At 46.0% G+C, this 16524-nt stretch overlaps 1 protein-coding gene across 11 annotated transcripts in view; it reads left to right on the forward strand.

The window, feature by feature from the left end:
- The window catches only part of HIPK2 (homeodomain interacting protein kinase 2), a 135913-nt gene that overhangs the window by 107282 nt on the left and 12107 nt on the right, over positions 1–16524 (forward strand). For 10 of the 11 annotated variants that reach the window (XM_083830120.1, XM_083830119.1, XM_083830113.1 and 7 more), the window contains 5 exons: positions 1599–1741; positions 2494–2676; positions 5457–5738; positions 14751–14998; positions 16010–16170. In XM_083830120.1, coding sequence (XP_083686246.1) covers positions 1599–1741; positions 2494–2676; positions 5457–5738; positions 14751–14998; positions 16010–16170 — 1017 coding nt within the window. Of the gene's footprint in view, positions 1–1598; positions 1742–2493; positions 2677–5456; positions 5739–14750; positions 15060–16009; positions 16171–16524 lie in introns of those variants that run through there. The other variant, XM_083830114.1, reaches the window with a different exon arrangement.

A 16524-nucleotide genomic window follows, 5' to 3' on the forward strand; every position in this document is an offset into this window, starting at 1 on the left:
TGGTGGATCAGCCTAGACAAGTCTTATCTGCAGATTAAATGATTCAGTGGTCCTTACCTAATAAGTGAGGAATTTGTGCCTGGACCCTGACACTGAATCTAAATCTATGCGCTGCAGGAGGGAAAGGAGTTTAGATATGTTCAGTTCTCTTCCTGAAAAGGGAGGAAGCACTTTTCTCTGCAGGTAAGACCAGGTAGCCCCTTGGGACTGAGCACAACAGTAGCTGAGTCTCTATTTTTAAATCAAAGCTGGATTAAAAAAAAAAAAAAAGCTTTTTTTCTTCCTGATCTTTTGCCTCTCTGCCATTTCCTCCTACTTGCTCTGACCAGCACCAGTCTGTCAGTCTGTGGCTGTAGTGTCTGAGCTGCGGAGCGCTCAGGAGCCCTGCAACAGTCCTTTCTTTTTAGGTGTTGCAGAGAAGCCTCATCACAGCAGCCTTTTTGTCTAACTTAGCAACATGGATAATTACAAGATGGTCAAACTTTGGAGCAGAACTGGGAAAAGTTTTTTTTTTGTTGTTTTTTTTTTTTTTTTTTTTACAGAGGGTGGCAGAGGGGGATTAGGAGGATAAGTTACAGGATTCTTGTGAGGATGGAGATGAGGACAAATGCATGCATGCCTGGACAAAGACTCCCCTCATTAAAATTTGGCCTCCTCAGGAGGTTATACAACATGGGCCTAAGGAGGGTTGTAGCCAGTGCCCCTGCGTTCCCCAGCCCTGGCAGCACACAGCAAAGACAGTTTCGCTCTGAAGGAACTGGAATGTGACCGAGCCAAAAAACAACTCGACTCGCGTGTGGAGTCACTGGAGCGGGATGACAAGAGGGATGATGGCATAGCAGAGCGATGGCTCACCTCTCAGGGCAGAGATCTCCACCCTGCAAGGAGGGCACCCGCTAAGAAAAAGCCAGAAAGTGCATGGAGAGGACAGGCATGTGACATGGTAGCTGTGCACAGCTCCACTCTCCTTTGGCCAGGGGTCCTGGTGAGCTGCACCAGGTGACTGGGCGCCTTAGCCCATGCAGCAAGATGTTCCTTCTGTGGAGTGCTTGGTGGCTGATATGCGCCCCTTTCAGTACTCCCAAATTCCTCTTCTTTTCCTCCTAGCAGCCTCCAAGCCTTGCAACCCCTTATTCTCTGATCCCTGAAAGTTTTCTTGTTTTTAGCTGCTTTAGGTTCCTGAAGTCCTTTAGGGTCTGTCAGGGTGAAAAGGGAAATTGGATGGAGCAGGAGGTGAAAGTGGCATTTGATGAGACTGTAGTGCCCAGCTGATCCGAACCGTCAAAATTAAAAGGTGCTAACGTGTTGGATGTTTGGGTTGAAATGCAGTTTCAGTCCCTCCCATTCCTAGTTTACCCTGAAACACAGCTGCTGCTTTGGAAGGCAGGGGAATTTTCTGTCTCTCATGCTCTCTGTATTGATAACTTTACTGTTTTGTCACGTTTCCTAAAAGTATTCTTGATCTATGACTGAAAAGCACTAAGAGCTAGGTATTATGATCATGATTATTGCGGAGAGCCCCAGCTGGGTATGGATGATCACTTACGTGCAGCGTATGGCGAATCTTGTTAAGAAATACTTTTTCCTCTGGCCAACAGCAAGCATGGCCCAGCGGCACGCAGCAGATCCTGCTCCCCCCTGCCTGGCAGCAGCTGACCGGGGTGGCCACCCACACTTCTGTCCAGCACGCGACCGTCATCCCGGACTCCATGGCAGGCACCCAGCCGCTGGCAGACTGGAGGTAAACCGGAGGCACGTGGAGGACGTGCGTACGTGCCCGTGAGACAGCCAGCGTGTGCGTGTGTGTGAGCGGTGGCCTCCAGACTGGGCCAGCTTCTGGTAGCGGCTGTTTAAGAGCTGGTATTGAGGGCGTGAGGGTTGTCTCTGACAGTGCAGATTCAGCAGCTTATTTGCTGTCATCGAGCACTCTCAGGTATCCTGTGTGGACAACAAGAGTGCGCTATAGGACCAAACTCTCTCCCAGGCTGCTCTAGCAGAAAGCTAAACAGCCTGTTCCCAGCCCTGCCATCCTCTCCAGCCTTCTCCTACTCCTCATGGCCTCTGTGAAAAGCTGTATATGGAGTAACCTGCCCTGGGTCTGCTTGGTTTTGCTTGGACACCTCAGTCAGACCTCAGGGCTCTGTGCAGCAGTCACGAGTGCTGGAGAACACCACTGGCCGTGGCCTTGTGAGGCTGCGGAGCAGGAGGGGAAGGGATGGGGGCTTCAGTCTGTGCCCCCAGCACTCCACAACCATACAGCAAATTGTGACCTCCCCAGTCAGAGCTGCGGACAGCTTCTCTGTCCTCCATCCTCGCAGCCCAGTGCTGTGCCATGGCGCTTCCTTGGGGGGAAACTCTCCTTTCTGGGGAAAACCCTTGGGACTGGAGAGCCCCAAGGCGGGGCCTCGGTGAAGGCGGTGGGAGCCTGCGAGAGAGCCTGCTGAAGAGCCGCCGGTCGCATTTTAAACATGTCCCTGTCTCCCCCCTTTGCAGAAACACCCACGCTCACGGCAGCCATTATAACCCCATCATGCAGCAGCCCGCGCTGTTAGCTAGCCATGTGACTCTCCCCGCAGCCCAGCCCGTCAACGTGGGTGTCGCTCACGTCATGCGCCAGCCGCCCGCCGCCGCCGCCACCTCCGCCAGGAAGAGTAAGCAGCACCAGTCGGCGCCACGGTGAGCGTGCCCTGGGTGGGCAGCGGGAGGGAGGCTGGTCCTCAGGGGGCAGAAGGACGGAGGCTCTGCCCACCTGGTTCTGGTTACAGCCCCAAAAGGCAGGTGTGCTAACAGGGGTGGTGTGTACTGATGCTTATGAGGCAAAATACAGCTCGTTCCACTGCCCACAAGTTATTTTTGTGACGACCAGTCCATGGGGCAGTGTGCTTGCAGGGACTGCAACTCCAAGAACACGTACTTAATGTCTGCACCTACGATCTGCCCTTTCAAAAACAATTGGATTGTAATCTATCTTCTGAGTTTGATACCCTATAGAGCAGAGGACTGGGGTGGTTGTAGGCTGCCTTCCAGCTCTCTAGCTCCTTAGCTGGCTGGTCCCTACCAACAACAGCACATTGCAGCAGTGGGCACCCACAGTGGCCATTTTCTAATCATGGCACCATAGGAGAGAAGAGGAGGCTCAAGGGCAACCTTATCGCTCTCTACAGGTACCTTAGAGGAGGCTGTAGCGAGGTGGGGGTTGGTGACAGGACGAAGGGGAATGGGCTAAAGTTGTGCCAGGGGAGGTTTAGGCTGGATATTAGGAAAAAATTCTTTACTGAAAGGGTTGTTAGGAATTGGACTGGGCTGCCCAGGGAAGTGGTTGAGTCACCATCCCTGGAGGTCTTGAAAAGACGTTTAGATGTTGAGCTTAGTGATGTGGTTTAGTGGAGGACTTGTTAGTGTTAGGTCAGAGGTTGGACTCGGTGATCTTGGAGGTCTCTTCCAACCTAGATGATTCTGTGATAAAACAGAGATCATTTTATAAGGGCGTCTCATGCAGGGGCGGTCCTTTGATGCTGGGGTCTCTCAATTGTAGGTAGGAGCGTTTGGCTCTGCAAGAAGGAGGGTGGGTGTTCGTTCATGTTACATTATGTGGCACAACTAAAATGGTGGGATGACTGCAGTGCCTATCACAGCCATGTGGTCTTGCTTAGAGGACAAGGCCGTTTAAGAGTTACGTGCAACTGTTCAGGGGAAAGTCTTCTGGGCTGTGAAACTAGCACCTCCACTGAGCTAGATTCCTGTTTTCAAAAAAAGCAAAAAAGAAACAGTGCAGGGGAGAGAACCAAAATGGGTCACAACTCATGCAGTGGCAAAAACAGGAGCTTGTGGTTTTCCTGGGTGACTGGACTGGGGCCAGAAGAGCTTGGAGTTCACAACCAATTTGACTCTAGTTAAGAGGCCACTATTTAAATCCTTCTCATTTATCTGCTCTCTAATGTTGCATTTACTTTGGGTGGGCTCCAGCTGTCTTAGTCCATTCGTAATGTAGAGCAGAGGCAGCTACAGCCCCAGCAAGCCAGTAAAAGAACGCGCCTGTTGCAACAAACGTGCCTGTGCAGGGCCTCCCCTCTTCCTTCCCTCTGCCGGGGCAGGGTGCCTGTGTCCAGGCGCAGTCGGACACTTACGGAGCAGTGGACTTCTACGGCTGTACGTTTTCATTAATTGTGGAACTTTTGTAGCCAAATGAGGAACGTGCTCCTTTGGAGCGGAGGGTGCTCCTCGCTGCTCATTGGTATTCAGAAGGCACTGCAAATGCTACTGTGCAGTCATTTGTTATGCAAAAGACCCTGTGTAAGTTGGTGTAGTGCGATATGTCCATAATGACTTCCTTGTGATAGATGCTACCTATTCCTTTTGTTAGCTTTCAGGCCACACTGAAAATGCAACCCAGACCTGACTGTAGAACAAAACAATAACTTTGTTTTTTTGGTTTTGTTTTTTTTTTCCTTTTTTTTTTTTTTTTGAATCTGCAAATGCTCTGCAATGAGCAGAATAAATACAAGTTTAAAAAAGAAGGCAAAAAAAGGAAGAAAGAAACTGTGGGAAATTAGTGAAATGAGCTTTAGTCAGTGGGCTTTGGTAAATACATCTGCAAACCTGTGCTGCACTGTTTGGTGGACAGATTCTGTGCTTAGATCTCTTACCCAGGTGGGTCCTTTACAACTTTCAGGCAGGGATGCTGAAGTAGGATGAATGGGAAAAAAACAGGGCTTGAGGTTTTTTTTTACTGTGTTAACAAAAAGGTTGTTCTTTTTTTTTTTCTGATTTATATGTGCTGTATCTGCTGCCTCACATGGGAATGAAATGAAACTGAGTGTCTGCCTTCCCATCTGGGTACTCTAATCCATGGGACTCCGCTACTTTAGAGGATGAAGCACTGGGCAGGAAACGTTCATTGAAAAAAAAATCTTAAATGGAAAATTAAATTTTCAGCTAAGAAAATCAGTTTTCCTGATAAATGATTGTTGTTTTCCACAATAAATTCTAATTTTATCTCTAGCTTTTTCTGGCCAGAAACAAATACCTGGTCACAATGCATCCTTGCAGTTCATCAGGCACGGGAGAAAGGAATTATCTATCATTTGTGTACTTTTTCCTGCTGTGACAGGCGTTCTATGCCTGCCTGTGTTTTGTACGTCTGGGCTGTGTGAGCAGCCTCTACTTCCCAGCACAAGCTGTAGCCAGGGACTCCTGGGAGGCAGCATTTCTCATTTGGAAATTTATGGGGAACACAAAATTGAGTTTTTTACTAAAAGAAGGTACTTTTCAGCCAGTTATAAGAATAAGTCATGTGAGGCACTCTGACCTTTGAAGAGGCGACCATGCCAATTTTGCAGTTTTCCCAGACTCCGTAAATCAATGTGAGAGAATGAGAGGCCAGGAATCAAAAGCTGTGGAAACAGGCAACTGAGCAAGCTGAGATTTAACCAACTAACGGCCTTTCCCATTTCCAGAAATGCATCCACCTACGAAGTTTCATCCTCTCAGTCCATCAGCTCGCCTCAGCGGTCGAAACGAGTGAAGGAAAACACGCCTCCTCGCTGTGCCATGGTGCACAACAGCCCTGCCTGCAGCACCTCCGTCACCTGCGGCTGGGGCGACGTGGCCACCAGCACCACGCGGGAGCGGCAGCGGCAGACGATAATCATTCCCGACACCCCTAGCCCCGCAGTGAGTGTCATCACTATCAGCAGCGACACCGATGAAGAGGAGGAGCAGAAGCATGCACCCACCAGGTGAGCAGCAGCTCTGCTCTTCTCTCTGGTGATGAGAAAAAGAGACAGAGAAGTGCTGTAGGGTCCCAGGAGTTATGGTTGGATCCTAGCACCCAGGTCGTCTCATCTGGGGGGAAAGATAATGAGGATGGCAACATACTAGCTGGGGAGCCTGCAGATCTAGTTGGTGTTCCCTATCACATCATACATTTGCTCTGTGACCCTGGAGAACTGTCATAATCTCCCTGTGCCATGGTTTCTCATCTCTAAGAGCAAATAATAGTTTTTTCTATTTCACAGCACTATTCAAAGGCTATTTTAGAAGTTCTATGGTGATGATCCCCTTTAAGTCAGATAGCTATTTAAAGCAAAGACAATAAGAAGGGCTTGAAGGGAAGGTAGTTTAAAATGGCCTTTTCTCTTTCTATGTGATCAAAGTACCTGTAAAGAGCATTAAATGACACCTTCAATACATGGTGTTTTCTATAAAAAGGTCCTGAAAACACTTAAACTTTGTGGTATAAATGCTCATTAAGAGTAAACACAGTTACATGAGGGTTGATCAGCTCTGATCGTGTTTTCAAAACATCCCAGAACCATTGTCATCTAAGTGGCAGAAACTGATGGCTCTTTGACTGACTCTGCAGAGGCATAGATGAGGCTATAAAGACTGTGGTGAGGAGTTTGCTCCTCAGAGAATTAGCTCTCCCAAGTAAGCAGTGCGGCACAGGACAGCTGCCACTGCTGATCATCTGCTGTGCATGAGACAGGACTTTATTTTCCAGGACTGTCTTTTCAGCACCTTTCATCACATGCAGGCGCTCTAGGTTTCCCATCTGATGCCAGTCACAAGATATCACTCAGTTTTCTAAGTTGCGGAGAAGTAGCTGTGCAAACAGCTGAATAATTATACTATCTTTATGCGGGTAACTGAGCTAGGAATTTTTTAACCTTATCCTTCCAGTACTGTCAGGAGAGAGTTATTATTATTTCTTATTTAGGACATGCTCCATGGCAGATTTTACTTTAATCATTGGTGTTATCTTTATCTCTGCATCTCTGTGCTGCAGTAAAAAGTGGAATGCTGCAAATGTGCACAGAACAGATGAGATGCATTTGGCCTCCAGGAGCTAAAAACCTGTAAAGTAGAGCCAATTGATTCAGGTGTCTAGGACTGTGATTTCAGCCTGCCTCCCACCGACCACCTCTGCTTTCCGTTCCCCTTCCCCCTACCAGTGAACTCCACCAGGCAGAGCGAGCTCAGTGCCTCCCAAATTCAAGTTCACCATGAATGAAATCATTATCATGGGGAACTGATCACAGGACAGCATCACATAATTCACCTTAAAAAATAATAATTGCTGCAGTATTCCTTAGTTTGGCAGGCAGAAGAAAGTATATTTCCAGAAAGGGTGGGGTAAAGGTCAGAGTGGAAATCAGGACTACAATAGAGTCCCTTTTTCCAGGGCTTTTAAAGGAAAAGAAGGTCAATACAGAATTGTTGCTGAAAACTAAGGACTAAGGTTTTGAAGCTGGGCAGCAAGAAGGAGGCAGACATCTATCTCAAGGGTCATGGGAGCTATCTGCAGCTCCATGGTGCTGGTCCCAAGCTTTGAGAAATCATGTGCAAGTACTTAAACTTACTGTCTGGGTGTCATCTTGAATGCAAACTCGGGTGGAAGGAAGGGCTGTGATCCCGTGGCCATTTCATCTAACAGTTGTCTCCTCTGCCTCACCTTGGCTGCCATCTGACCATCTTCTTCACTCAGCACCTCTCCAGGGAGACAGGCAGAACAAAGTTCTGGAAAATGTCTGGAAATCAAGTTGGGAGTTTGGGGTGTTTAAATGTTTGGGCAAGGTCTGCTGAGGGGTTAGGAAAGTAGTCCCAGGAGCCAGACTTACATAAATGAACTGGCTTTCATATAACTAAAGCATATTCAGGACACGTTCCTGCCTGGGATCAGATCCCTGGCTACTTTTTGTATCCATATGGCATATCTATACAGAGTGCCAGGACTACAGCATTCCTGGAAGGCCGAAGCTTAAGAGCTAGATTTGATTTCTAAGCAATGTAGAGACATTTTGCATGGACATGGGCTGCTCTAAGGCACTTTTTGGAACTCCAGAGTGAGTTAAATTGTCCGTGCAGATATAACCAGAGCTACTGGAGAAGTAGGGGTAGAGACACAGGTGGAAAACAGTATGTCAAAATGGGAATTTTTGGTTAAAGTCTCAGGGAGAGCAAAATCGGCCTGCTCAGAGCCTTTTGACCTGGTAGATACGAGACCAGATTCTCAGAGTAAGAGTCTCGCTTTCAGTCACGGAAGCTGTATCAGCATTTAATGCCAATAAACTTTGCCCCTGCCAAAGATGAATTTGTTTGTTTGTTTTATTGAAAGCGCATCACATTTAGGAAAGTATCTCCTAGTTTTCTTACTCATGTATTTTTTGTCTCCAAGAAAAATACGAGTGGCAGTGAGGTCTGTGCTTTGTCGTAATTGGTGCTGAAATGTTCAGGATCCACGACTGAGTCTAAAATGAAACTGTGCAAAATGTGTTGTCTTGCCCATATTTATGCAAACATTGGGCAGTAGCTGTGGTAGGAGGGTGAAAAATAAGGAATAATTTGAAACATGCAGTGAGTGACAGCCTAATAATTTTAGACTAATAATCTTTTTCAAGATTAGAATAGAGAAACAATATGGCAGTGGATCAGTCACAGTTAACTTCCTGATTCCATCTTTTTGATAACAGTGGTGTCTTTGGATTGACTTCACTGAGGTTGGATCAGCTCCTGAATTGGCTACACCACCTCCTTCTCTTATTTCCTATGGGGTTACAAATTTCTCTTTGACCCATGAAACTAAAATGTTTGCTTTACTGATTGTTCGGTGAAGAGAGATTAAAGTTACTTGTGGTTGTGAAAAGTAGTAGATCCTTCAAAGATGCAAGAGTTCATAAGTCTCAGTTTGAAAAAGACTGGTGATACTGATAAAACATGATACTGCTGTAGCAGTTTGGATTTACTCAGACAGAAGAGCCTTTCAGTCTTAGCAGAGTAGCAAAGAGAGCTTTTCTAGTACAGGAGATGCAACTCTTTTATTGTCAAGAGAAAAATGTGAAGAATTCTGTGTGATACAGGCAGAACTTCCCTTTAGCTAATGAAAAACACAGATGTTCAAGTAGGATGTTTATGCAATACCAGCTGACAGAGCAGGCAGGCCAGCATTTTGCTCGTTCTTCGTTCACATGTATTTTGCCCTGAGGGTGAGGGTAGTTCAGTGCAATCTTTTAAAAATCAATTGTCATCTAAAAATTTTGTGGTCCTGTTGGGTGAAGGTGCTGGGGAGGTGGCGTTGAGGTAGGCTCTGGAAGAGCTGCTCCATGGAGCCTTGTCAAAGGGGGCCATCTACTGGGCCCCGTCCCTGTGCCGGGGGTGAAATTACAGAGGAGGGACTTCAGAGACAATTCCACAGGAACCATCTTGAGGCATGGTCAGAGATTCAGGGTCAAACTCATGATTAAAAAGTCAATTTGTCAAAACAAAGACTTTTTACAGGATACACTGAGGTGTTTTTTTTTTTTGTAATATCACACACACAGTGTAATCTAGGGAGGGAAGCTTCAAAATTGCTAAAAGTTTTGACTTTTTTAAGGGGAATAAAGTGTTAGGGGATTAACTAATTAAGGCTAAGACTTTTGTTTTCTGGTTTAATGGAATTTTTTCTTCTTTCAAACTAAGCAATAGGAAAAGTTTTGAAACGGTCAAATAAAAAAGGAACACTTTGACTGAATGAAACCTTTTTTACCTGCTTTCCAACCCAAAGACACAGCAGAGCCTCTCACTTTTCTACTGTCTGCTCTGTCACTAGTATCATAAGTAACACTCCTCCAGCTTGGTTTCCCATTGCAGTAATCACTGTCTTCCTGGGCAAGAAAGAAAGAAAGACTGGCCGTAGCTATCATGAAAACAGACTTGAGTGCCTGCCTCCTTGCCCATCTTAATGGGCACAAAATTCTTGCAGGGTTGGGATTTTTTCCCTTTTCCTTAAGATGCTAAGCTATACAGTGAAGTCTCTGTGTGAGTTCCACGTATTTACCTTATTCATGTTATTTTGCAATGGCAGTAGAGCCTACTTCAGAGGGCATTCATTCCCCTTACACACAGAAATTGCTAGCAGGCACAAACCAGGTGTTTTTGCCAACTAGCTGATGTGTATGTGCGGGTCAAAATACGGTTTGTAATTCTCTGTTGACACCTAGCCTATTGTGGCTGTGTTATGCTGTGCATAATAATGGCCTGACTCTGCATAGCAATACGTTGACTAACCACAGTCATCTGGTAAAAAGATGAGTGCCTTCCATCTCCAGAAGACGCACCAACATGCAACTAATACTTAAAATAACAGAGATAGACAGTAGCTCTCTCAGCTAGCCTTCAGCAGCAGGACCTTTACAACCTGCTGAGCAATTCAGTGTAATGACTTAAATAGCTACAGCACGTGCTGTGTAGCCTAATAAAATGGCCTCAGTGTAGTACGTGATAAATACTTCTTACCATCACATACTCACAGAGAAGGTAAGAGCAGATTAACAGGTCAGGACAGAGTTTGAGCTGTACAGAGAGGGGTATGTTCTCAGCACTGAGCAATGCGTGGGATAGGATTTCAATGTGAAGAGAGAGATTGCAGTGGCAGTGCGAGTTTTTGTTGGCTGACTGTATGCTTTCTTAGAATAGGTGAATTATTCTGAAGCAGCAAACTCAAAAGTTTCATCTTAATGAGTTTTCAGAGACCTGGAACAAAATTCTTGTGATGTGAGGTTAACATACTGTGGTGTACATGCCCACCGGTTCAGAGGCAGGGCTGGCGGACAGCTGCCTTCTTTCCCCAAACTGGAAGGCCATCTTGGTGACCTTGAGAGCTGGAAGCCTCTGTTGCCATAGCTTCAGCCACCCTGAAGGGTTTGCATCTCTGCAGGTAAACTGAACACTGAAGACTTGCCCCCACTAGACTCCATTTGTTCTTTCTGGGATTCTGGTGGAACTTGAGGTATTCAGGGAAGAAAGATCTTGTTCATGCAATGCTATCAATTACCAAGCTTTTTGGCTGAGCCTTCAGCAACTAGAAATCATCTCCTCTTGAGCTGCGCTGTTACAAGTGCTGTTGTCCCTTGTCCTTGTCTGTGGTTAGATGGCTTTGGTGTTTTTTAGCACCTAACTCAGCATCTTCTTTTCCTTAATTTCCTCTCAAGTTTCATTCTCAACATTTGCCTTTGGCACCTTTCCATTAACAGCATCCTGGATGCCTACCTTAGTTCCTTGCCCTGTGCCTTTGCACAAAGTATCTTCTGTTTCCTCCATCAGGTTTTCCTTTGAAATCCTGCCTTGCTGTGGGGATAGGGACCCACATCCTTCTCTCCACTGTGCACTCATGAGGGTGATATATGTTAGAGAGCTCTCTGAGAGCTACTCCTGCATATTTGAGGCTGCTCTGTGCCTGCACATTGGATGGACATGAATTGTTTTGTATCTGAGCTCGAGCACAAGCCCTTCAGGAACAAATAACAAGCTTACAAAGCAATGCTTATTTTTTCCAGCTGCTGAAAGGGAGGACACAGCTCCAGCCACTAAGGGTTAAAAAGCCTTCCTGACTTCCTGCTTTTCAGTCTGTGTAGAAGGATTTGGTGCCACTTTGGTAATCTTTCCCTCCTCCTTCCTCTGGAGAATTAAAATACACCTACCCATGTAATGCAGGCAGGCACACGAGCTGACCAGGAACACACACTGGCTCCCAACGCTACTAAATCACGTATGCTGCTGCTACTGTGCTTGCAGGAGGGAAAGCAATTACCAGGGTTGGAGCGAGCTTAATAGGAAGGGGGCAAGACTTTAATAGTATTTTTCTGTGTAAGCACAAACATCCCCAAAAGCTGTTGCTGAGTTATAGGAATACAGTAAGCGTGCTGAGTAGGCAAGTGCTGTGTCAACAGGTAAAAGCTCTCAGCCCTGATAGTTTGTGAGCAGGGAAGGCAATACATCAGCCTGGACCCCACACAGATAACTCCTGCGTTTCTGTATGGTGGGGAAAGCAGCTGAGTCTTCAGAGGGAGCTGGGCAGGTGCTGGCTAGCAAGAAGGCTTTGAGAAGAGGGAACGCTAGCTCTTCTGGGCTGAATTTTCAAAAGCCCCCATTTCAGCTTAACGTGTGTCTTTAAGCCTGTGAATCAACTGATTTTCAGCGTGAGTTGGGCCTTTGATGCTTTTGAAATTCCCACCCTTAATCTCTCAGGCAGGCTGCGGTGCAGCAGGTACCTAACTCTTAAGCGTGCGAACAGTCCCAATTGGCTTCTCTGCGTTCTCTAGCATTAACTGCAGTTGCTACCTTTTCTAAAGAAGAAAATCTGGCTGCTTTCAATGGGACTCCTCGTGCACTTGAAATGATGCAGCCTGCTAAATCAAAAGGCTAATCACTTGGGCCCTAATCCTGCAAATATTTACCTATGTGCTTTAGCTCCGTTACTGGGAATAGTCCAGCTGACTTCAATGGAATGACACATATTAGTTGGGCTAACCACTTCCGTAGGGTCTGGCAGAACCATAGCTCAGGTCCTTCTCAGTTTCTCATCCACGAAATTGGTTTAATATCCCGCTAAGGTCCCTTTCTCTGGAAAGGTTTGGGTTTGGGGTCACTTACTTGTTTAACCAAACAGATTTACTTGATTTTCTTGCTGTGACCAAAGAGCTATAACATTTTGAAGGAGAAGATTCCTCATGGAGCCTGCTTTGGCAAACCTTCAGTCAAGTTGGTGAAAAATATACCCAGTCTAAAACAATAAATAGCACAGATTTCACAAAAAAATACGCTTCCAGTTCTACAGCTCAACCTTTCCTATGTCAAGTATCAGCCAACAGCAAGTATTTCCAGTTGAGCAGCTCAGCCCCTTATGTAAGGAAGGGACTGTAAAAGAATAGCTAGACCTTATCAGTTGTCAGAAAACTCTTTAGTGACTTGATTTTTCTTTATAAAATGTAGTAACTGTCAAAGGTAGAGAATATATATCTCTTCCCAACTGGCAGCCAAGGGTAGCTGCAAAGGGCAAGCAGTGTGGTTACTCATAAATGTGTTATTAGAGGCATTTCTACTGAAGGGGAGAGGAATATTGATGCAATATTAGTCATTTTTATTGGTTTAATATTCTTCTTCTGTAGCACCATATCCAAACTGCTGTATCCTTCTTCACATACAGTAGTTGTCCATCTAAGATAGGCTGTTGCTGTTTTCATTCCTAACCCAGCTCCTCGTGGAATGCCAGAGTATGAGGACTTGTTGTTATACACCTTCCCCATCTGAAAGATCCCAGCCCCTGCAAGGATTTCTTTCAGTTTCCAGGTGCTTGTTCCTCAAATTCCCCTCCTTCTCTGTCTCCCTGTGGCAAGTGTCAATACTTTAGGATAGCAGGGCCCTCTCCCGAGGTATTTTTCACAGTGCCTAGAATGTCAACATGGCCGTGTACTGTCTTTGGGGTATGCCAGGCCCCTGTGATGATAGCCCAGGAAAAGTCGGTGATGGTAACTTTTTTATAAATGCAGCACTCCAAGGCACTCTCTAATGGAAAAGACAGCTTTCAGATACAAGTCCTGGGAATTAAGCAGTGAGTTGCAGCTTGTGAATGCTGTTGGAGAGGCTTTGGGATGGACAAGTTGAAGGGAACCCACCAGCGCTCCTTTACCACTGTGAGAAACAAGGCAAAAAAGTCCTTGCAAAGAAACTGTGCTCAGTATCTGCTCAACCTTTCCCTGGATATGAAGCAATGCTGAGACTAGAGAACAAACAGCCACGTCACAGGCTAAGACCAGGTTCACCAGCCCTCTCCTGGACTGGACCTGTCAGAGTGAGAGAACAGAGATGAGACTCAGTGGGAAAAGGATCTCTGTCTCTCTAAAGTGTGCACTCAAAAAGTTAAGAGTTGGAATCTTTTTTCTCAGTGGCATTTCTGTTCCTGTTGGGGCTGTTTCCACCATTAAGCCTAATTACTTAGCTTTTTATGTGCTATCAATTTCTTTTCATCATTTTAAAAACTTGAGTTGCCATAACAACATAATGCAATCAGTGAAACATAGCAGCTATTTTCTGTAGTCAAGGTCTGTGCACTGTCAAGGATGTGAGCCATTTAAGCAAATCTTCACCATCCCCCTTCCTCCCTCCTCTTTTTGCTCTCTCTTTCTCTCCCTAAACAAGCTCATAACAGGAAGGAGAAACCATCAGGAATAATTAGACACAATAGCAGAGCAAATCCCAATCGTACTCATGCAGTCTAGTCTAATGAACTTCTAGCACTAATCTTGGAAGTGTTGATGTTACTTTTTAATCACTTTTTTGATGTCATAGATAGATTAGCTGCAGCAGGACCTTGATAATCTGCACAAGAGTCAAGAGATTCAATGCTTATTTGGAAAAAGAAAAAGAAAACAAAAAACTTCCGTATGGCGATACATAGCTCATTTTCTCTTCATTCATTCCTCAGTTTCAAATGCTTCTTGAGAATATATGCCCGCTGTAGCAATATTAGTAAATAGAACAGAGTGTATTTTGTAGATTCATGGGATTTAATCACGAAAATTCGTAACATCTATTATTAAATCATTGCTGGAAGGCTGGAAGAAACCGCCACATTTTTGTGTGGGTGGTGAGACTTGCAACAAAGCATAGTATAACTGCTGGGCCTCTACTGCACACATATATAAAAAGCAGTCTGAAAATAAATCTGGCAGTCTGGTTCGGTGCTATTCTAAGCGGTGTGAATATAAGATCTATCCACAATGCCTTACTCACTCCTTGACCTCCACGAAGTCTTTCCTGGAATAGCAATATATGAGTTTTGAAGCCTAGGATTTGGCTTAAGCAGCCTCTGTCTAAGGACCGAGGGTGCGCTTTGCCTTTGCAGAGCTAGCCTGCCGTGGGCAGATTCTTCTGGTGGCTTCCCAGTCGATCGTTCCTCATTCACTCTTTCCATTCGTGTGCTTGTGTTTCAGCACCTTGTCCAAGCAGAGGAAGAACGTCATCAGCTGCGTCACCGTGCATGATTCCCCCTACTCCGATTCGTCCAGCAACAACAGTCCTTATGCCGTGCAGCATCGCGCAGGGCAGAATAACGGGAACACCTACGACACCAAAGGGGTTCCAGAGACTCACTGCAGTGGGAACCCCCGAACAATCATCGTGCCACCACTGAAAACCCAGGCCAGTGAGGTGTTGGTAGAGTGCGATAGCCTGGCACCAGGTAAATTGCACCTCTTCCGTCAAGAAAATTAGTAAGAAATAAATGATTTATCTTGGAAGAATCTCATTGTTCGGTTTCATTTTGTTTGTTTGTTTGTTTTGTTTTTCAAAGAAACCGTGCTCCTGCCCTTCTCTCAAGTGACACATCTGTTCTTGGGAGCCATATTGCATTATTTATATGCCCTGGTACACTCAGGAGTCACGGGGGCAAGTGTTATTCCTAGTTACTTCTGTGCAAACCCAAGAGCAGAATGCAGCCTGTAGCTCAACATTTGACATGAAAGGCTCCCAAATGCAAGTGTGAACCTTTGCTTCCTTGCCTTTCCATAGGTTTACTTTAAAATGGGTAAGAGATTGAAAACACCTGTGCATTTTCATCCAAACTTGTTGACGTTTCTGGGAAGAACATTTCCTCAGCATCTTCATTATGGACCGATGAGGTTTGCTCATCCAGAGCCTCTTCAATGTTAGATAGTATGATGTGTTCAAAAGGGGCTTATGTGGAAGTCTGTCCCAAAGCAATTGGCTTTGAGCTACTTGGCAGTCCTTTCTTTTGACACAATGCTGGTGAACACGAAGGCTCAGAGGGTGAGCTTCCCGCTAGCTCCTTCTCCCTCCCTTCCTACTCACCATGAGGTCAGCCAAGCCAGGGCTTTTATATGCTGTGCACACTATACTTTCCTTCCTCTCTTTGGGATTTGTACCTGCATCATACAGTTCTGCTGGCAGAACAGTTTCTCACACTTCTGAAGTATCTATAAAACCTCCTCTGGGCCCAGTTTGGGGTCCAGGTGTCAGGTCTGCTTGCCTGCCTCTAGGATAACAGGCTGGCCTGTGTATATGAAGCACTGCTGAGATATTCTCTTAAGTAAGAGAAACTATTTTCTTATCCTGCTTCTGTTGTGTATCTCCTCCCAAAAGCCACTCTGGAGGAGATTCTGTGAGGAAAAGGTAGGGTGAGCGATTAAAGAATGTGATATAAGCTACAAATGTGTTTCCTTTCCTGGCACAGTCACCACCAGTCACCACTCATCCTCCTACAAGTCCAAGTCCTCCAGCACCGTGACCTCCACCAGCGGTCACTCTTCAGGGAGCTCGTCTGGAGCCGTTGCCTATAGGCAGCAGCGACCAGGAGCACATTTCCAGCAGCAGCAGCCTCTTAATCTAAGCCAGGTAAGTCAACTGAGACAGATTTTGGTGGTGTGTCATCCAGCTGCAACCCACTGCTCCTCCAGCGTGGGCTGTACTGTTCTAGCCTAATGATAGTTGGGCCCCATTTGAGTTAGATCGACTTGTTTCAGCGTCACTGCAGACCTTGATCTTCTAGCTCAGGCAGTAAAGGCAGCACAGATCCTGCCCCTGAGTGGGCTGGCAGTACTCTTACTGGGTGTTTTGGAGTCAGATGATCTAACAGTGTGAGTGGGAATAATGTAAGAGAGGAGGTGTTGTGGCTCAGACACAAAGGAGTGGGACAGGACCATGCAGGAAGGCCTGAATTCTCTGTAGCTGCAGGTAACCATGGGGAGA

The sequence above is a fragment of the Anser anser genome (genome assembly GCF_964211835.1).
Source record: "Anser anser genome assembly, chromosome: 1".
NCBI lineage: Eukaryota > Metazoa > Chordata > Aves > Anseriformes > Anatidae > Anser > Anser anser.